We start from the raw sequence: 22,107 nt of genomic DNA on the forward strand, positions 1-22,107 counted from the left end.
CCTCAGTTGAGAACTACTGCTGTAATCTATCATGAAGTTCGATTTTTATAAAAAGAACATCTCGTCCCGTGTTTGACCAAGGCAGATATTTTCCATTACTGTCACTCTAAACCTCAGGCTAGTGGTGCTCAGAGTCTTTGAAGGATGAGAAAAATCCAAGCACCAGAGTCACTACTTTTGTGATCAATTCATTGTGGAAATAACACCTACAATTCATTAGCAGTGGAAGGTTTTCTACCCTGAGGCACCCTTTCAAGGTGCTTCTCTATCACACCCCAGCTCCATCAGGAACTTTGGGGATAATTGGTTTGATGCTCTTCTTCCAGAATTTTTTTCTGCTTCCTGAAACACCCCATTACTCCTTGTGATCTAGCTCTTGGATAATGTCCTTGTCCATTGACTTCATCTTTACTCCTAATCCCTTTCAAGTTAGTCCAGTCCAACTGAGCTCTATGCAATTTAGCTTTAGCTCTCTAATTTCTTTACTACATGATCTCTGAAATCCTTATTACCTTTACCAAAATTTTCTGTACATTTACAGACCTTCCTTGAGTGTTCCTAACCCCTTAACCAAAAACTGTTTTTGTTCTCATGACCCAGATTTCCTCCTTGAACAGAAGTGGTAGCCACTTCTAGTGTTGCCTTCTTCCCTTTGACCCCAGGGACTCAGGATCCTCAGTTATTGTCATTCTCCTTGGCCTCTAAAGCCACTTCCAGACCAGTTAGTTTTCTGGGCACCATGCTCCACTATCCTCTTCTTTAAAAGTCACCTCTGCAACATTCCTATTACTGTCCCATCTCATCACCTATAAACTAGGATACTTGCTTATAGAAAAGGGATTGGGATCCAGACCTCCTCAGTAGGAAATTCTTTCTTTGAGTCCTAGTTTTCAATAATAATATTCATAAAATAAACAGAGAAAATCACAAAGGATGAGAGAGTAATGAAGGAAGCATGAATTGGAAGGATAATAGATTATCTTTAATCAGCAAAGACATTCAGCCCTACCCTCAATTAAATACAGCAAAAATAACTGCCTACCTCCAAAAATTAGACTAAAACAGATCAAGTACCATCAAGACATCTTCCTTTCTGCCCTGGAGCACTGGACATACCTCAAATATATATTTACTTATGGATAATAGCCTTGTTATGCTTCTCCATCATCATTTCAGAACCGCAGCCATCTTTTTCCTTAAATTTCTGAAATCTGAATTTGCTTCTTCTAGAAACACCCTTTCTTTCCTCAAGTCAGTCCTTAAAGAACCCTTCCTACTTATGGTAATTAGATGTTATTAGGATCGGCTCTCTCCACCCACAGGTGGAGGACATATTTGTTCCAGGACTCAGAGTCCTGTGGCACAAACAGACTATAAATCAGAACAGAGTGGCTATGCCTTGCATATATTTACAACTCCTCTGGCTTAATACTGACCTGCTGGACTAAACTTAAGCTTTACATTTTAAGAAGACTGACTTAATAATGACATCATGTTTGATACATTGAGTTTATTTTTGGACTATTTCCTAAACTACTGAGGTGAAGAAAGGGAAGTTTAAAATTTTATTAACATGAACAAAAACAGTGAAATATAAATTTTAAACATTTTTACTGAAGTGAAATTTACATAAAAGTCATCATTTTAAATAGAAAAATTCAGTGGCATTTTGTACACCTACAATATTGTACAACTACCATCTCTGTCTAGTTTCAAAATATTTTAGCACCCAAAAGGAAATCGCACCCATTGAAATATAATTATTAAACCAGCCTGGGAAACTATATACAATTTTCACAATATTTCTAGTAGGCATTGGTTTGGATTTGCTTTCTGTGTCTTACTGATCCCTTATAACCCATTCTGTGGTAAAGACAGTTTTAGTGAAGCAGGAGTCCAAAGACCACAGTCAGTGAGTTACACAGAATAAAACTCTTCTAAGCCCAGATAACCTGTGTTTCTGGAAAACTGATGAGTAACATGGAGCTATATAGATACACTCTTCAAAAAGAGAGGTGTAGGAGATGGGAGCAAATAACTGCTTTAAATGACCACTCTAGGAAATTAATTAAACTAAAAAGAGGAACTAGAATAGAGAGGTAAAGAACAGAGCCTGGCACATGGCATGTGCTCAAAAAATGTTAGTTGAATGAACAAACAAACAAAATATCCTTAAATGAACTAATGAAACAACCCAAAATGGATGAATGGATGAGTGGATGCATGCGTGCATTGCAAATGGATCTAGTGTGCAAGTAGTGTTTCAATGTGCAATTTTTAAAAATTTTTTTTTTTTGGTTATTCAATTACAGTTGTCCCATTTTTCCCCTTTTGCTCTCCCCTCCCAGCCCATCAATGTGCAATTTGATAAGCCATGAGAAGAACACATTGAATGTTTACTATATCATTACCATTAAATAAGCCTTAAAAACAAATAGGAAGGAGATGTAGAGTCTATTATTTCATATTCAAATATTTACACTGAAGGCAAAAAGATCAAAGTCTCCATAGCTTTGCTATTTATCATAATTAAAGATTTTAAATTATAAGAACATTTTATACCTTGAGAAAATAGCTTTGAGGAATACATGTTGATTGAATTTGAGGGCTTGAGGTTTTTTAAAAAGGGCTAGAAGTAGAAGGGCATCTGTTATTATATAAATTGTTGTATTATATGCTTGGATTGTTCCTCAGGTAGTCATAAATTTCCATGACCTTTCTTAGTCAGTCTTGGGGATACTATTTCTGGTTTGTATTTCTTTATATGTTAACTCCTTTTTCTCCCATATGACTATTCATTGGAGTATGCTATTAATTTTTTTTAATGCCTATCTAGTAAACCCCTTGACTAGAAGAGTATCTAATATGATACATACAATTGTGTGATTATTGGTATTAGAACAGAGTTAATTAAAGCACCAGCATATTTTTATCTATGTGATAATTAGTTTAATAGGATTTAGCAAAACTTAGAAGTTACTCCATTCCAAGAGAGTATCCATTTCTGCTCTATTACACTCAAAGTAGATAGATGTTTTAATTGAAGGACAATAAGCGTATATGGTGTATTTTTACCCTCAGCAGGATTATTCTATTAACTGACAGGAACCCCTCTATTGCAGATGATTCTTTCCCACCCACAGGCTTAGCTAGAGAATGTAGCATGCTTCTCAATGCACAGCAACAACCTTCTGTGTTTTTTAGTTGCTTTATTTAGAAACGTATATATCATTATCCTGTTTGAAGGCACTTGATAACATTGTACTTGTCATTCAACTTGTCAGTTGACAATTGTCTTAACCCATTCGGGCTGCTATAACAAAATATCATAAACCAAGTAACTTATAAACAACAGAAATTTATTTCTCACAGTTTTGGAGGCTGGGAAGTCCAAGATCAAGGTGACAGCAGATTCAATGTCTGGTAAGGGCCACTTTTCTGATTTATAGACTGCAGTTTTCTCTTTGTCCTCAAGGAGTACCTAGAAGCTCTCTGAATCTCTTCCAGAACACTAATCCTATTCATGAGTGGTCCATCCTCATGACCTAATCACCTCCCAAAGGCTCTACGTCCTAACACCATCACATTCGGGATTAGGTTTCAACATATAAATTTTTCAGGGGCGGGGGGGGGGGGGTGGTCAGGAGTGGCACAGACATTCAGTCTATAGCAAAAATAAACCTCTAACCATGGGAAGCAGCAAAAATAACCAGGTGTCCTGGCCTTCCTGGGCCTGATGGGCATGGCTGCTGGTCTGAGGTCCCAGAGACTGGACTTTTGCAGTGAGTTGGAGCTGAGCCACCTTGTCACGGATAAGACAATGAGGCGATCTCGTTGGGGGCATCTATGCTCTGTGCCCCCCATCCCCCCCCCTAATAAATCTTGTCACTATTGCTCAAAAATGTATATATTTATATTTATACATAAATATACATTTATATTTATATTTATATATCTCTCCAGGGAAAACAATTGGATTTCATAGCAAAAGTGATAGCTCACCCTTGAAATTTGTGTGGTTTAGGTACTGTTTGAAGTGTGCTCCATATATCAGAACAAATGCTTAGTAAAGGCAATGAAGGTCCAAAAATTAGAATACATCCAAATTAAGTTATGAAGATTAAGTTAAGGAGGCCATAATTAGTATTTACTTAGATTGGCTTAAAGTTTTTCAACCAGCTGGTCCTGGTGATGAATTTAGAAAGAAGAAATGAAGTTATTAAATTCTATGAAAATTTTCCTGCTCATATCACATACAAGTTTTGAAGAACTATATAATCTTGGTACTGTGCTAGCTGCATGAAAAACATAATAATTTTACCTAGTTTAAAATCCAGGTTTTTAAATCAAAAAGAGAAAAAATTCAAATACATTAATAAACTCTCTTTAAAATACATAGTTTGAGCCACCATTTGATTTTATGTAAATAGTTTGTTAATTAACCATAATGGTTTAGTTAATTAAAGATTGCAAAGAGGCTGCTGTGCACCAGTGGATGGGGGAAGGAAAATGTAGCTTTCAATCTTTCTCATTTCATTCTGAGTTGATATTTCTTCAAAGCTTGTAAGAAGCTGAGATCAGTCTTGATATTAGAATTTTTCTTCACCCTTTCTGTCTCACCCTCCTCTCGAGTCATGCACTATAGCAGGGGATGTATAGGGAGTGTCTCTTCTCTTCTCCCTCTGACTTTCTAAGTTACCTAGATAGCAATCTCCTGGACTCAAAGAGTAAAACTAGGTTCACTGGATTAGTACTATGGAAGCAAACAAATATAAGGCTTTGATTTTGACGAAGTGAGTCACCAGGAATTTTTTAAAACCTGCTGAGAGTAGGAATTGCATTCTGTCTCTCAGGTGGGCAGTAGGTATCAAAGTCTCTATTCCAGTCATCATTGTGGGTGCTCTCGCTTTCCCTTCTTTTTTTACTGTTGAGAAAATTTCCCAAAGACAAACAAAAAAGATTTATTTTCCAGGTGTCATTTGATGTGTTCACAGAATTGTATTGAAAGGGCATTGCATTCTAAAAGGAAAAGCAACCACAAGGGAAGTAGGCAGAATCACTCTAAGAAAGAATTTCCAAAGAATGACTACTGTAAAGTGGCACAAGTGGTTACTGAAGTATTAGAAGAAATGTCAATAATCTTATTTCTGTAAAACACTTTAAACTTCTCAAAGAACCGTCAAAGTCATTTTTTATCACACTAGATTGTAGAATCATCTCCTACAGAGGTCTTCCAGTAACTATATTAGGAGCCTTTATCAAACTATGCACAATATGCTAACAACTGAGTTATGAACATGTGTATATACACAGTTGTTTTTATAACTATATACACACAAATATGGATAAGAGTTTTAGGATGATTTTGGAATGTGGAACAATAGTCCTTGAATTAGGATGATAAGATTATAAATATTTTTTTCTTTTACTGCTTTGATGCCATCATGCTATATTTTTAATTTAAAACTATTTTAATCCTTATGTCACAAGTGAGTTGAGGTAAGCTCTCCCCACAAGTAAGATCCCCTCCAGTTTGGAGGCAGGGAAAGAAGAGAGAGCATCTAAAAATACTTTCTTATCCCAGAAACCAGCCTGGTGTGAAGAGGAAAGACAGCAGAATCCAGCAGACCACCTGGCTGGGGATCTTTCTCTCTGTCCCTCTGTCTCTCCCTCTCTCTGTCTCTCTCTCCACCTTTTTCCATTTTCTCTCTCATTTTCTCTTTCATTTATATATTATTTCATTAGAACTTACTATGTGCTAAGCACTTCACACACGTTATGACATTTAACTCTACAACTTCATGAAGTGGGTACTATTACTACTATTATTTCACAGATAAGGAAGTGATATAACCATCCAAGGACACACATCGACTAAATTGTAAAGCCAGACCTTGAACCAAGGACTCCTGATTCACAGCCCATGCCCTTAGAACCTTAGAATGAGATCTAAACTCCCTTGCTTTGGCCTAACTGCCTCACATTGTCAGGCAGAGCCATGCCTATCTGTCTCCAACCTCCTTTTTTGTCTTCTCCTCTCCACCAATGCCCCGTATTTACCATGGTGCAGAGACATCAGCCCAGAGTATGTCGACATCTTTCCTGCCTCGTAATCTTTGTACATGTCTCTGCTTGGAAAGCCCTTCACCTGGTTCTTACCAAGGCTGAATCATTACCCCTCAGCTCTCCACTTAATGTCACTTTAGGGTGGTCCTCTTGACCACCCCATGTAACATTGTCTCCTTTTCTCCAAGAACACTCCCTGTCACATCACCCTGTTAATTTTCTTCTTGGCACTTATTACACTTAGTTAATCTTTTATTTATTTATCTACGTAGGTATTGTCTCTTTCTTCCCTCAGGAATGCAAACTCCATGAGGACAGAGACCCTGTTTGTCATTGTACCTCTGTGTTTCCAGCACCTGGCACAGGGCCTGACACAACAAGTCGAACAAATACTAAGTGCCCTTAAACACTAAGCCACATTACCTGGGGCAGGGAACCCGGGGGAGTAGTTCTTGCATAAAGATTATGTAAGTTCAAAATATTTTATATACAGCACAGAAGTCTGTTTTTTGCCTACATTTTACTCAAATTTAAGCCACTTAGAGGTCATCTGTACATTTATTTTTCAAATTCTTCCCATCTGACTACTTAGCCTTCAGGTTTCAGCTCCAATGGCCCCTCACCACAGCCATGCCACCCTCCTCCCCTCCCACCCACCACTCTGTTATTGTGGTTCACTTATCATACTCTAAATTTATGTTGATTTTTTTCTTACTTTTCTCCCTTGGCCTAGTTAATGTAACGTTCTAGAGGGCGAGAACATCTTTATGTTAACACTGTACACACAGTATCTAGAACATTTTCCTACACATTCTAGGCTTTCCATAAATAACTGTTAAGTGAATCAGTACACTGGTCACTTCTGTGTATTCTCTCTTTAATCCTACTAGTTTTTAAATGGATTTTCTTGGGATTTTTCCTAAGTAGACAATCATCATCTGCAGTCAATTCTTTCTTTCCTGAGAGTTACACTCATTTTTCTTTTTTTGTTGTATCAACTAGAACTAACAGAACAATGTTAGATAATACAGGTAATAATACCAGGTACCCTTCATTTGCTTTTACATTAATTAATTAATGTTTTTACATTAATTATGGTACTGGTATTGTCTGGGACAGACACTACTTACTACACCAAGGAAGTAGCATCTTTCTAATCTTAAGAATTGGGGTTTTAAATTTAGTTTAATTTAATTTAGTTTAATTCAAACAAAAAGCAGTCTTAAATTTTATAATACCAAAGAAGTTTTTATCATACAGTATTCTTTCTTTGAAATACTAAGTTAAACTATGTTAATATTATATAATATTCTGGTATTTTCAAAATAAAATCCACTTAGTCATTTAATATATTTCTATCTTTGAATTTACTAGCCATTCCTTAGAAGTTTTTCCTATATCTATAGTCAAGGGGAATTGTACTGTGTTTTATGGTTTGCATGTTTGTTTATTGACCTAGCTTTTTCAGGTGTTGCTAAGAACAGATTCATATAATGCCCTGGAAAATGTTATACTTCTTTTGTTTTTAGAGCATAATACTGGATGTTGGTACAAATCTCAGGTCCACTGCCTTCCTCCTTCATTCTTCAGGTGGAATGGAAACACTGAAAGCCCCTTACAATGAGGATGTGAGGTGGGGCAGAATTGCATGTTTGGGACTGGGATAAATAATAAATAAGTGTGTGTTGCTCAGTTTCTCTGTGAAAAAAAAAATGATCCCCAATCTACAGAGATGATTTTCAATGGCCTACTGGTGGCATAAGTGACTTTAGGTGACAAAAATTCAGACATTCCATCAAGTGTGATCAACATTTCTCTTGGCTGAGTGAACTGTCAGGGAAGGGAAAAAACTAAGCCTTCTGTTAAAGATTTGGCCAACAGACTGGAGGAAACAGGAGACTATGGGAGATTTCTAAAGATTATTGCTATGTATCCAGTTGTTACTACTAAAAACAAAAGTGATGATTATCTTTTTAGCTGGGAGGCTGGGCAGGAGGTTGCCAGGGTTACCATATACTAAGGTGAAAAAAGACAGGGAAGAGGGACATCTATAATAGTGTCAACAATAATAAAAAAAAGAAAATAGCTGCTTAGAGGTGGCTGAATGAGCCCATCAAACAACCCTTTAAGGGTTATTTTTACTTTAAAAGCATGAAGTTTATAGCCTTACAGAAATTATCCTGTACCTCTTTAGAGCAACCTTCATTGCCTTTCAAATTTCTCATTATAAAACCTCAATTTAAAAATTTCTCAATTGGACACCCTGCTGTGCCCTAGCCAGGGCTGAAGCATGTGTTGGTGATGAAGTGTGATGGTCATTCAAGGATCTGAGCCAAGCCTCTACTCTGTGTGTACCTTTGCTCTGGCCATCTTATCCATCTCAGGGTTTTGGCAATTATTTGTAAGCAGACGACTTTCAAATCTACTTCTCCATTCCTGTTTTAAGAATTTCCAGTCTCATATTTCTCCATTTTGCTGAGCATCTCCTTAAACTGGAGACACCTCAATCTCTTTATATCTAAAACTGAACTCTTGATCTTTTAACAAACCATATGCTTGTTGTATTATCAAATAGACTGCTCTTCATTCAGACACTTTTCTTGAAAACTTGCATCATCTTTGTGGTGACTCCTTCTTTCTTAACACTCATACCAAATGTGTTACTAGTCTAGCCAGTCAATGTCTTTGGACTCCAACCCGCTTTTCTATTCCCACATCCACGGTTGTAGCTGAGGTCCTCCTTCTCTTTTCCTACATCACCATTCCGACACAGCAATGTCCTTGCCACCATCCTCACTCTACTCTTCCTTATTTACTGCTGCCACCACAGTCATCTTTCCATTGTTCTATTCAACTATGTCATTGTCATCCTCATAACCTATACTGACTCCTTATGGCTTACACATGGAGTCTAACTTTCTCAGCATAGAATTCATAGTCAGGTTGCAGCCTTGTTTGCTCTTCATATGCCCTGTGCACTAGCCCGGTGTTTCTCAACCTCTTTTTCATTATTGCCACCTGCCCCCCCTGCCGCCAAGGAGCCTTGTAAGGATTTTTTCTTAATTGCCCTTCTTATAAAATGTTAGTGCCACTGACATACTGTATATGTGTTTATGTGTTTATGTACTGTACATATGTTTATTTTCTATACTTTATATTTAAAAGTAACATGTTTTTACTCTCCAAGGACCAATTTTTGCTCTATTAGGAGCAATACCTTCTCTATCGAGAATGTATACTCTAAACAGAATGCGTCACTTGGCAATTCCTGAAGGTGTCCCTGTGTTTTCTAGCTTTCCTGTTCTTGTTCACTTTAGCCATTAGTCAGAGCTGAAAAATGACCAGAAGATTCCTAGAGCGTACTGCTCTCCTTGCCTGGAACTGACTCACACCTCTTCCACCACCACCCTCTGTTTCTTCCTGACCTTTCATGCTGCAACCCAAATACTCTGTCCTCCCCCAATCCACTCTGCTGGAACTAGCTTCTTTCTGTGCTGTAATAGAACTTTCTTTAAACCTCTATTATATTCTTCAGTGTAATGCAGTGATTTTGCTATTTGTGCTATCTCTCCCACTGTACCATAAACTTCCTGAAGACAAGGACTAACTTCTTCAAAATGTACAATGCCTTCATACAGTAGGAACCAGGATATGAATTGAGATCAATTCACTGATACACTGAGAACAGGATGAAAGCCTACCAGTGCCCACATTTAAAAAGTTCGATATGAATGCTGAATAAATGAACACACTAATGAGTGTGTGGGGGGGGAATGGACATAGCTCTGGCCGGGTGGCTCATTTGGTTAGAGTGTCATAACATACACCAAAAGGTTGCAATTTTGATTCCTGGTCAGGGCACTTATCTAGGTTCCAGGTTCCATCCCCGGTCAGGGAGTAAAAGGAAGGCAACCAATAGATATTTCTCTCTCACATCAACACCTCTCCCCACCCCCTTCCTCTCCCTGTGAAGTCAATAAACATATCCTCAGGTGAGGATTTTTAAAAATGGACATTTACAAGACATACTCCTAAACCACCATCATTAACACAGAGGCTATTTATAAAGGAGTGTGTGTTGTACAACACTGGTGAACTGAATTGGTTGCTGCTTCATAGAAATAACGGACATCCACTGAAAATTATTTGAATGGCTACCTGCCTAAACATGTCTTAAATAATGACAACCAAGGTGAGTAGAGGACCCAGATGCCAAAACATAAATAGCCATTTTTGACACTATTTTTGTTACATCTCCACTACATAAGAAGTGACCAAATTAAGGCTATAAATCAGGAAAGTTGATCTGACCAAGTTATTTTTGTGTGGGAAGTGAAGACAAAAGAAACATTTTCTGAAAAAGGCTTGATTATTTTTAAATATACACAGTCTATGAATATGTTTAGAAAGTTCCATCATATCTTGGAATAATACTTTCTAGGAAAACCTATTTTTGTGGTTTCAAAGGATTACATTTTGCTTTAGTCAGAGGGTTTATGAATTTGAAAGTGGTACTTACATTACTTCTCAGAAACAGCTTATTAAGATGATGATCAAATCTTACAGAAAACTACAAACAGGTGATTCCTATCACTCTGCTCCAGGGCTTTCTTCTTATGTTGTTTCTTCCCTAAAGTCTTAGAATGACTTTTGTGGGGTAATTGGATGGGGTGGGGTAGAGGAGTCTGAAAAATGGCGGTTGTTCCAACAATGCGCTAAATTCAGCCCTTGAGCCTAGTCTTCTCACAGAGGATGTGTAATGAGATCAGCCCTTTCAGGTCCTTCAGATAGGGTAACTAACCTTCATTCAGCCAGTTTAAAGCTCCTACAAGCAATTTTACTTCCTATGGGCACTCTATTGAAAAGGAAGATTAGCACTCCTATTAGTCAAGCTCAAATTCTGAGAGCAAACAGCTAAAACAAATACATTGGAGCCAGCACTTAAGTCTCAGCCTCAATTAAGAGCAGAATTAAGTAAGATTGTTGGTTTAACAAACACAATAAGGGGTGGGGGAGCAAAAGGGGAGGGGACGAGGTACGGCCCGCCCCTTTGGAATGGGATTGGTTCCCTCTCTTCCTTTAGTCGCTTCTTTTGCATCTCAGTTGGATAGGTTGAGACAAACTTGTCATTAAGGTGGTGTCAAAGTGAGCCCCGTAGGTGTGGGCTGTCCTTTAAGTTTGAGGTTTTAGATTTTCAAAGGGGCGGACTTATTATTGGCTATGGGATCAAGTCTTCTCTATCTTAAAAAATGTCATCGTAACAGGAGGCGCCGAGAAGCTTAAGTGTAATTCACAACAAACAGAAAAATGACGAAAATTCCTCAGGGGTTTGATTTCAGTTTCCTAAACGACGAAGAAGCCAGGAAGATCCTTCAGGTGCTGGAAAGAAATGAAGAGCTACAGAGGGCAGAGAAGGACAGGATCAGGTACAAAACAAATTATTTCTCTCTTCCCGGGGCCTGCGTCGAGCAGTAGCCCGGGCGTGCGGGGAGGGAGGCGCGGAGTTTTCATGGGACACCTGTTCGGGGTCCCCGGAGTCGCAACATCCGTTCGGAGTGCACCCGGCCGGATGAAATCTACAATGAGTTTCTTCCTTAAGGACTCTGGGGTGCCTGGTTGGTGCTCTTTCCACACACCAGTATCCCAGAAGGGTTCGCGAACGAGTCTCGGGTCTTACTGGGTGGGGCGAGCTTCTACCTTCGCCTTGCTGGCGCATTCTTTGGTGCGTTTCCCCAGGAGTGGCTGCCCCATCCCCCGCAAGGATACATGAGCAGGATCCCCCGAGGGGGCGTCCAAGCTGGATGCGAGGCCCCGCAGCTCTGCCTCGCTGTGCTCGTTTGCCTCCCGGTCTGTTGCTGGGAGTGGGACAGACAGGTGAAATGGGACGAGGGCGCTGCGTGGAGCGGAGTCCCGGCCCGCGCACACCCACGTGCTTACGCAGTTCCTACAGACTGTACATCCTCCCGCAACACACACTCAGTCCCAGCGAAACCTTTCTCTACCCCACGCCGACAGTCAGAGGGGGGCCGGGAAGAGCTGGCTTCTCACTGGCGGCGAAATAGTCCCCACCCCAAGGTCTGGAGCTCCAGGAACTTGCCAAACTGTGGAATAAACCGGGCTAGGACTGGAGTGCGGGGTTTGGTTACAATGGGTGGGTCTCCTTGCTGGTGTTGCTGTGGGGAAGTTGCTTCGGAATTTCACCCTTGACCTTACTATGCAGTGTTGTAGTTACCAGGGAATGAAGTCAAGAGCTTACTGGCTGGGATGTAAATTAACCAGGTGTTTGTTTCTGCTGGGCAAGTGTGGTTAAATCCTGCAATGAATTAAAAAAACTTTCTCACCAATTCTGGAATAGACCATCCAAACCCTTCTTTCCCAGTTGACTGTGGAAGAGAATTCAGGACACCACTCTCAGACCAAAATAATATGGCATCGATTGATATTTAGGAAGCTGTTTTATTTGTGAGTGATGTTTTTGTTGGTGGTGGTGGTGGTGATGTGAGCTCTAGGTTTCCACCTCTTTCCAGTGATCTCACTGCCCACCCAAAGATACTCTCCACATAGGGAAACCCTAGTTGGTCTCTGTAAAGGCAATTAGAATACATTGGACTTTAAGCCCTGTCTTCTCCACTAGATCTGGCTTTTATGTGGAGAAATGAATATTTGAAGTTTGAGCACGTGTATTTCACACCATTATATTCTGCCTTTAGAAAAATATACCGCATAATTTCCTCAAACAGTGTAAAAGTGTGCCTCATAAACACAATTTGTCCACACCCACGTGCATGTACCCACAAATGTGTATATGCACTACATACAGGCACATCCAACCTGAAAAGAACTTTAGAACTGCATGCAGTTTGTCTTCAACACATATTCCAAAAGGAAGAAGAAACTGTGGTTGTTCTCAGTGTGTGTTCTTGGAAGTGTTTCTTGTTTCTGCAGAGGATGGGGCTTCTTAAGTGACTGAGTATATATTTGGGGAAATTGAGGGGAGAATTAGGATCTATCAGGAGAGAGGGAAGCTTGCATTTTGAATGTTATCAGTGTGGCTTCTCAGAGGCAGATTAAGGTCTGTTGAGGCCCCGGGCACAGAAGAAAATATTGGACTTCTTAAAAAGAAAGAGAGACAGGGAAAATAAAAATATTTATTTATATGTATAGAAAACTATTTTTTAAACCGTAAATGAAACAAGTACATATCCACAAACTAATTTACATCCCTGCGTATTTGCATATATGGTAAGTCTGCACTGCAGGAGAATCTTTGTAAGTATAAAGTAGCAAATACGATTCTATTGCTCTGAGGAGCGGTAGTGCAGCTGCGCGGGGCCTATGCAGCATAATATCTGTATAGTATGCAGCGTAGTAATGAAATAATGAAAATAAGTGAATATAAACATGCTCTCAGGTTTTACCACTGACTGTAAACTTGTACGTAATTAAAATTGCACATATGAAACCAAACTTGGTGTCATTAAAAAAAAGTGTGAAGTTGGGGTTTTGTGGGGCCCTTCAGAAGTTGGGACCCAGGGCGTGTACCTGGTGCACCCACCATTAAATCCACCCTGTCAGGCTTCTCATGAACTATATAGTCTTAGAAATAGTATATTTTTCATTTGAGAGAATTTTGACTTTTTACAGTTGACCCGATGCTTGCCTTCTGTTTCCTCTGTAGCAGGATTTGGTGCCCACATCAGCTGACTTGAGTGGGAACTGGAGTTACCCGTAGATGGCAAAGGCCATGGGCTAGGCCTCAGCTGGAGGCTACAACACATTTTCTGGCTTCCTGGTGCTCATATCCTAATTGGAACATCAATAGAAAAAGCCATAATGCTAAGGCAAAATCAATACTCTTAATGATTAAACTATTAAAAATAATTACCCCCCCCCAATTTTAAAAAGTCACCATTTAAATATAAAAATAATTTAAGGAAAGTAGACACTTGGGCCAAATGTTAAAGGCACTTATTTCTACAATAATACATTCTTTTCCCTGGTTAATTCCTGGATCCGCCTATCAAATACCTGTCACTGGATAGCAGTTTGCATGGGATTGTTCTGCTTACCAACTCATGTGCATCAGTTTTAATAGCAGGTACTGGCATGCAGAAAAGGTCTGAGATAACATGTCAACCTGGCTGCCTCTTTTGCTTATTTTCTTGATAGGTATGATCATAATATTTTCCAAATTAAAAATCAGAACACATGACTTATCATTCAAAAGTACTATTTGAGACTCTGGGAAGCCTTCTTGCTACATTGAGAAACAGCCTCAAGATCTCTTGGCTAGGACAATAAGGGACTGAATGGGGAGGCTTGGAAAGTTTGCTGGATGAGGGCGAATTGATGAGTTCAGTTAAATCTATGCTTAGCTTGAGGAGTCTACAAGACAACCAAGAAGAAATATTTTAGAGTTAGAAAAATAGAACTATGCAGGGCCATAGATGTCCAGAGGTGGATGCGAAAGGTGTGAGAATAGTTGAGTTCACCATGCATAAAAGTGCTCCTGAACACACAACTTTCCCCTGATCTTCCCTTGTTAGTACCAGACCTCATTTGGCTCCAGCTTACTAACAAAGTAGTTGCATTAAATATTATAATGTTTCTAATATATACAGTTTATTTAAATCTTTATAAAAACACCAAGATTCAAACTGATAGTCAAAAGATAGAAACAAATCTTTCATGCTAGAAGATATCCAAACAGTAAACAAAACATAGGAAAATATTCACTCTCAAAGTAATAAAGAAATGAAAATTAAAGTAACCTCAAGATATCATGTTGCACCTTTAAAAATAAAAAAAATTATTGTGGGGTTGGAGTGAAATGGGTAGGGGTAGATTCAGCATATGGTTAGTGGCATTGCAAATTGAATATAATCCTTCTGGCGAACTATACTGCAATACCTATAAAGATATGACTTACCCTTGACCCATTCATCCAATTCCTGGATATTTTTCATTAGTAGGAGATTGAGGTGGAGAAGATGGCCACGCCAATATTTATTAAGTGCTGCCTTCTTATATAATAATACTAATTACTATGATAATGACAGTATTTATTGGTCCTTTACTATATACTAGGCACTGTACTAAACATGTTATACATATACATTTAATTAATCTTCCCAATAACCTCACTAGGTACACACTTTAATTTTCATTTCAGAGGAGGAAAGAACTTACAAATTTTGAGTATCTTATTCAAGTTAAGTGGCAGTGCCAGAATCTAAACCCAGATCTATTTCAAAACCATTTTATCTGTCAGCATTGAATAATCCTCACAACTGTCCCTTGGGGTGAGTATTATTAATGACTTTGTGAGAAGGGAAACTGAAATTTGGTAAGGTTAAGGAACTCTACCAAGGTCACACAGTTCATAAGTGGCAGCGCTAAAATTTGAATCTCAATTTATCTGGCTCCAAAGCCCATATTTTTCCACTATGCTATATTTTTTCCTGAGGAAATAACTTAGTAGAGGAAAAACAAGACATATAGTATCAGATATTTATTGCTGTATTACCTATAGTAGCTAAATAGTGAAAAATTTCAAATTTAAATATCCAATAGAGCACAGTCATTACAAAGGACAATTATGAAGAGATAATTATATCTCAGTCAGTGTGATATTTTAGTTCTATATTTCTGACTACATTGGTTGTTGTGTAGACACCGCAAGCTTTTCATGGATACAACTGTGGGGAAATGCAAATGTGGCATTGTTCTGTGAAAAAGCAGAACACAAAATATTGTCTATATTATAATTGCACTTTCTTCAGGACATCTGCGCATGTGTACAGCAATGGGAAGAAAATGGGCAAAAATCTGTGCTTCTTCTTTAGATGAATCTCTAGGGCCTGATACAGCTTCTGGCACATGGTGAACATTCAATAAATGTTTACGAAAGGCGAGAGCTTGCCTGACAGCCGGGAGAGTCTGTCTCCTGCCCTCCAGCCCAACACTGCCAAGGTGGAAAGTCAGACCCAGAGGGCAGAACACATGACAGGCCAGGCAGAAATTAATGCGGGCACATGCCATCTGAGGAGGCTCTGGGAAGGCAGATGAGGGGAAAGGTATAGGATTTCATGGCTCAGAGGACAGGGAACACCAGGAATGGGCAAGGAGCTTGCATCTAATAGGCTTCCAATAAATAGTTGAAGGAATTAATGACCTGCACTGAAGTCAGAGACTTGCAGTGCGGAGCCTCTCTCCCCATCTGTTTTCCTTTTCTCTATACTTGAAACATCTTTTACCCAACCAGACAAGATTTCTCCTCCCTTTGAACCATGCAGTGCACTATAATCTCCATGTTATATTTATCTTATTCTGTCATGTGAGTGTAAGATTCGTGTTATAGAAATACTCTCAGAATCTGTTAAAGAGGTAGAAATTGGCATTTAAAATCCAATCTGACAGTTCCACTTCTTGCTGGATTGTGGAAAGGATTTTTTCCTTGGCAGTATTTACTTGGGCATGCGTTCTCAGGCCTTGCACAGTCTGTCATTTTAGCCACAGTGAAGAGAAATGGCTGAGTATTTGAATCACAGCTTACTGATTCTGAAAATTGTCTTTAGAAAACACAACTACCTACCTATCACCCCTCACCACCCTGCCCACCCCATCTCATAAATGTAACTGAAATGGAAAGTACCAAGAGATTATATCCACTACTCAGCTCACAATCAAAAATGTTTAAGTATAAGATGTTAACAAAGCCTGGTGTAATCAAGTTGAAAAATGGCATGTTTAGATTTGGACTATCTTTTCTCAATGGCAAGACTGCAGTTGAGGAGGGTTTTTCCAGAACTTAGTTGTTTGTGAATGATTTATACTAGTGTCCTCGAGCTGTGACTCAGTCCTCAGTGGGACAGCATTAATTAAAGTGGTGAAGTGGAAGCTACCGCATCCTGCAGAGATTAAAAATCAGATACACAAATTTCCTGTCTCTCCTAAGTTTTCTGCCTGCTCCCTCCTCTTCTAGCCTGTGAAATCTGCCTCTGGCTAAGAGATTGACTTTCAAGAAACATCAGATCCCAGACATTGTGTTGGCCTGAGGACATAGCAGAGAATAAAAAATGGATTCTGTCCCAGATGGCTTCAGTCTATGAAAGTTTTTAGTTGCGGTGAATCCTGCAATCTGAAGGTGTTCATATATAGCTTGTCCTCAAGGAGCCCTATGTGGCCTGAAGAAGGGACAATGAGAACCACCTGGCCATAACAGGCGTAGGCTAGAGGCTTGAATGATCTAATAATGAATAACACCATGAATCTCTGTGGTTTCTGCAGCTCTCCAATAATATCCAATTTAGTCAATTCCTCTAAACCGAGGGGAATTCTTTCTCTCAGACACATTCTCCTGTCTGCTTATTCCTGAGAGTTGGTCTCCATAGACAACACATGTGGAACTATTATAATATCCTAAGTTTGGGCAAGGTGTCCTTTTTAGGCTTTGTGACATTACAACTCTTTTAGATTTTTTTCTGTTTTTATTTTCATCCCAATCTGATAAAGCAAGTATTTCTATCTTTTATAAAAGCTAATAACAACAACAGTAATAATAGCTAATACTTGTTGATCACTTGCCCACAACTGGGAATCAAACTTACAACCTAGATATGTACCCTGACAGGGGATCGAACCCTCAACCTTTGGTGCAGGGGACAATGCTCCAACCAACTCAGTCACCTGGCCAGGGCATCATTTAATTCACAACAACCTAACGAGTTAAGGGATTTAAAAAAATCTCCATTCTGCAAAGGAAGTTTAGAGAGGATAAGAATCTTGATTAGGATAATGCTGCTAGGAAGTATTGGATTTGTGAGCTCCATCTGCATTGAATCTCTGTGCAGTACCACCTTCCACGGTGAAGTACAAAGAGTTGAGGTGATTACCCTCACTTTACTCATCTAGCTCATAACAGAACCAACACTGACCTCTTTTCACTTTAAAACTCTTGCTATTGCCACTGACCATGAAATAATTAAAAATATGATGACCATTTCTTTTGATAATAAAGAAATGCAAAATGTTTGCCTTTTTAACCTTTATAAATATTACTTTTAAAATAATTTGTTTTAAAAAATACATGAATACATGAATACTTATCTGCCCTTTTCTTTATAATGTTTTATACATTAGTAATGTTAATGTATTTGTGACTAAGTTGGTTTCTGTACCTCAATCCTGATGTCCTTATGGTCAAGGATTGTCTGAAGGGTGGAGAGAGAGCCTCACACAAGCAGTAGGTACTCAATTTCTAATTAAATGAACCTTAACTTACTTCTGCAAGGAAATACAAAGTATGAAGAAAAAGATCTGGAGAAACCACATGAAGGACAAAGAATTTCAGGTTAAGGTTAGTCAGAAAATATTTTTCTTCCTGTTAGCATACTTGGATCTTAAAACCAAGAGCCAGCTTGCTAAGTGCCTAGCTGTGACAATCCAAGTCTGTTTTTCTGCAGTTAGTTATTTGCACAGGCTGTGATATTTGAGAGCCGCAGGCTCACCTTCGTCTCCTTCTCAGGAATGTTTCCTTATTGGCATTGCCAATGGCCCTATTTAAAAGTTGTACTGAAAATGTCACTTTAGCACACTACAGGCACGAGCTTCCTCATTCCACTATGTGTTAGACTTTCTAATAATTTAAGAGGAAAATGGGGGCTACAAGGACCAAACTCCCCACTTCCTAAAGTGTGTTTTATATTTATATCAAATTTGCCTTGGTTTCAACTTTAAAACAATGCATTTAACAGCAGTTGAAGGAGGAAGGGGGCTGCAGGGAGATTGGGAGCAGATAGTAACCTGGCAAGCAAGCACTGCTCTGTTCTCCAGATGGGCTCTCCAGCTCTCTGGGGGTCAGCAGGGTCCCTGCTCCCTCTGAAGACACCTGGGAAGACTCTGTTCCAGGCATCTGTCCCAGCTTCTGGTAGTTCCTTGGCTATGGCAGTGTACCTCTTCACATACTGCTCTCCCTTTGTCGGTGTCTGTGTCCAAAATTTCCGTTTTTTATAAATTTAAACTCCAGTCGTTTAGATTAGAACCCCTCCTAATGGCCTCATTTTAAGTTGATTACCTCTGTAAAGACCCTGTTTCCAAATAAATTCATATTCTAAATAGAATCTGGTAAAATGCATCTACAAAATAACTTATAGCTAACATCGTACTAATAGTAAAAGACTGAATGCTTTCCCCCTAAGATCAGGAACAAGGCAATCTCACTCATATTCAGCATCATACTTGAAGTCCTAGCAGGTATTAGGCAAGGTAAAGAAATAAAAGGCACACATTATCAGAAAGGAAGAAAAAAAAATCTCTCTCTATGAGTGTCTACCAAGATAAATTCCCCCCAAAATCTACAAAGAAGCAAACAAAAAATCCCAGAACTAATAAGTGAATTTAGCAAGGTGGTAGAATACAAAATCAGTACACAAAAATCTATTGTGTTTCCATATACTAGCTATGAGCAATTAGAAATCTGAATGTAAAAATTTTTATGAAAACACAAAGGAACTGAATAGATACAACAATTTTGAAAAAGAAGAGTAAAATTGGAAGAATCTTAAGACTTCCTATAGAGTTAAAATAGTATAATATTTGCTAAAGGAAAAAGACATAGATTAATGGAACAGAATTTAGTCCAGAAATAGACCCCAAAAATGTAGCCAGTTGATGTTTTTAAAAGTAGAAAGGCAATTCAAAGAATGGTAGTCTTTTCAACAAGTGGTGTTAGGGTTAGGGGGCACAAGGCTAGAAACATTTTAATCACCGCAAAATAAAACCCATTAATAGAAACTCTCCATTCCCACCTCCCCCCAATTGCTGGTAACCACCAATCTGTTTCCTATGGATTTACCTATTCTGGATGTTTCATATAAATGGAATCATACAAATGTAACCTTTTCATATCTGTTTTACTTAGCACAATGCTTTTGAGGTTAACCAGTTTATAACATGGATCTATTCTTTGTTTCTTTTTATGATTGAATAATATTCCATTTTATGTAGGTACCACAATTTGTTTATCTATTCTTCTGTTGATGGACATTTGGGTTGTTCCCACCTTTTGGCTACTTTGAATAGTGTTGCTGTCAACATTCACTTATAGGATTTTTTGAGTTTCTTTTGGGTATATACCCAGGAGTGGAATAACTATGACATTTGGTAATTCTGTGTTCAACTTATTAAAACCATTAAACTATTTCCATCCACATTCACTTTATACATTTGCTGTTATACTGTGTATATTTTTGTTTATTTATGTAACATCTAACATAAAAATAATTTTTCAAACTGACTTATAGTCAACATTATTTTGTGGCTGCATACTATTCTACTGTATATATTTTATAATTAATCAATCATTCCAGTATTTTGGCCACTTTATTTTATTATGATTTTTTTGCTTTTTATTGCTATGCTAAATAACCTGTGACAAACTTTTGTGCTTACATTCTTAATTCAACTGAAATTGTCTCCTTAAGGTAAATTCCACAAAGTAAAATCATTAGTTTATAATGCAAATATTTTCTAAATTCTTGTTACATGTTACCAAATTGCTTTCCAAAAAGTGTTCTGTCAGATTGACCCTTAACTGGCAATGTGGGAAACCTCCTATTTTACCATATCCTTCTCAACACCTGATGGTTTTATTATTTTTTTAAAAACCCTTACTTACTAATTTTGTAGGCAAAATAAAAGCTTCGTATGCTCTATTTAATTTCTAACAATGGTTATAATGACCTTGAACTTTTTTATATGTTTACTATTCATTTACATTTCATGATTTATGAATAGCCTATTCATATCTTTGTCCATTTATGTTTGAAGATTTTTATTTGGAATGCTTCTTGTCACAAATAACAGATCTAACCATGGCTGTTACAAATTGGAAATAAACTTTTCTGACATAAAAAGACATCTGGAAGTAGGCAATTGCAAGCTGGTTTAGTGGTTTAGGATGGTCAGTCAGCATGGTATATTTTGCAACGCAAGATGCCTGCAACTCCTCTGAACATCGCATCTATGTTCAAGGCAAGAAGAAAGAGGCAGGGTTGAGCCAATTGCATCTGTCCCTTTTATCTCTGAAACAATAGGTTCCCCAGATGCCATCAAAATAGATTTCCCCTTATGTTTCATTGACCAGAACCAGGCCCTAATGCTATCCTTGCCTGCAAGGGAATTGAGAAATAAAGGAATGAATTCAAATGTTGGGCTTAGACCAATCATGGTCCATCCCCTGGGACTGGACACTTTGTTGCTCACAATAAAACCAGAAAGGAGGGGAGACCTGCAGGGAATGGATTCTAGAATGCAACCAACACTGACACATAAGTCTCCGTGTGGTTTTCTTAAAAATTGGTTTATGTTTCTTTATACATTAAGGAAACTGATTTTTGTCCTGTTGATTACAATATATTTTCTAGTGTTCACTTTGTATTTAACTTCTTTTTCTCTGAAGATAGGAGGGTTTTTTCCCCCATTTTTCTGTAATAAAATGTATCAAGATTTAAACATTTGGAGAGGTTTTTAAGATTAGAAAGTTTTCCTATCTAGAGATTAGTTCAACATTCACCTCCAGTTTTTAAAATCTTTAAACATTTTTTACTTTTTATTGATCCAATATATATTTTATTTATAATATTTACAGATAAGTTATAATGTATGGATAATTGTATAAACTGCTTCTTCCAAATAGTTAGCAAATTGTCCTGGTACCATTTAATTCCACCTGCTTCTAAGGCTCATGATTATTCCTTTTAGAGAAAGACCATTGAACAACCAAACAATAACAACATCAACAAAGAGCTGATGAGGCAAATGCTGCAGCATCAGCTTTCATGAAATCTAAGAAGGAAATTCTAGGGAAAAGGCTTTTTGTAGAGAGAAGTGTGATTGTTTGTTATACGCATATAATTGCACATAGTTAAGGATCCTATTTCAGTTTCCTTCCTCTCCCTGTTTCCTATGCCAGGTAGCAAACCCAGGTGAGGGTAGACCATTCATCTTGAGCTCTCCTTCAGGTGACTTGATTGTCATTTA

General features: G+C 38.2%; 1 protein-coding gene across 2 annotated transcripts in view; it reads left to right on the plus strand.

Moving 5' to 3' along the window:
- Window positions 1–3,367: 3,367 nt before the first annotated feature.
- LOC150019820 (exophilin-5-like) overlaps window positions 3,368–22,107 on the plus strand; it is an 89,494-nt gene continuing 70,754 nt past the window's right edge. The window contains exons 1-2 of one of the 2 annotated variants that reach the window (XM_090266692.1): window positions 3,368–3,423; window positions 11,331–11,492. In XM_090266692.1, the coding sequence (XP_090122818.1) occupies window positions 11,374–11,492 (119 nt within the window). In that variant the 5' untranslated portion in view covers window positions 3,368–3,423; window positions 11,331–11,373. Of the gene's footprint in view, window positions 3,424–11,184; window positions 11,493–22,107 lie in introns of those variants that run through there. The other variant, XM_090266691.1, reaches the window with a different exon arrangement.

This window comes from Furipterus horrens, unplaced genomic scaffold, assembly GCF_987537825.1.
Source record: "Furipterus horrens unplaced genomic scaffold, mFurHor1.1.pri manual_scaffold_2, whole genome shotgun sequence".
NCBI classification, from domain to species: domain Eukaryota; kingdom Metazoa; phylum Chordata; class Mammalia; order Chiroptera; family Furipteridae; genus Furipterus; species Furipterus horrens.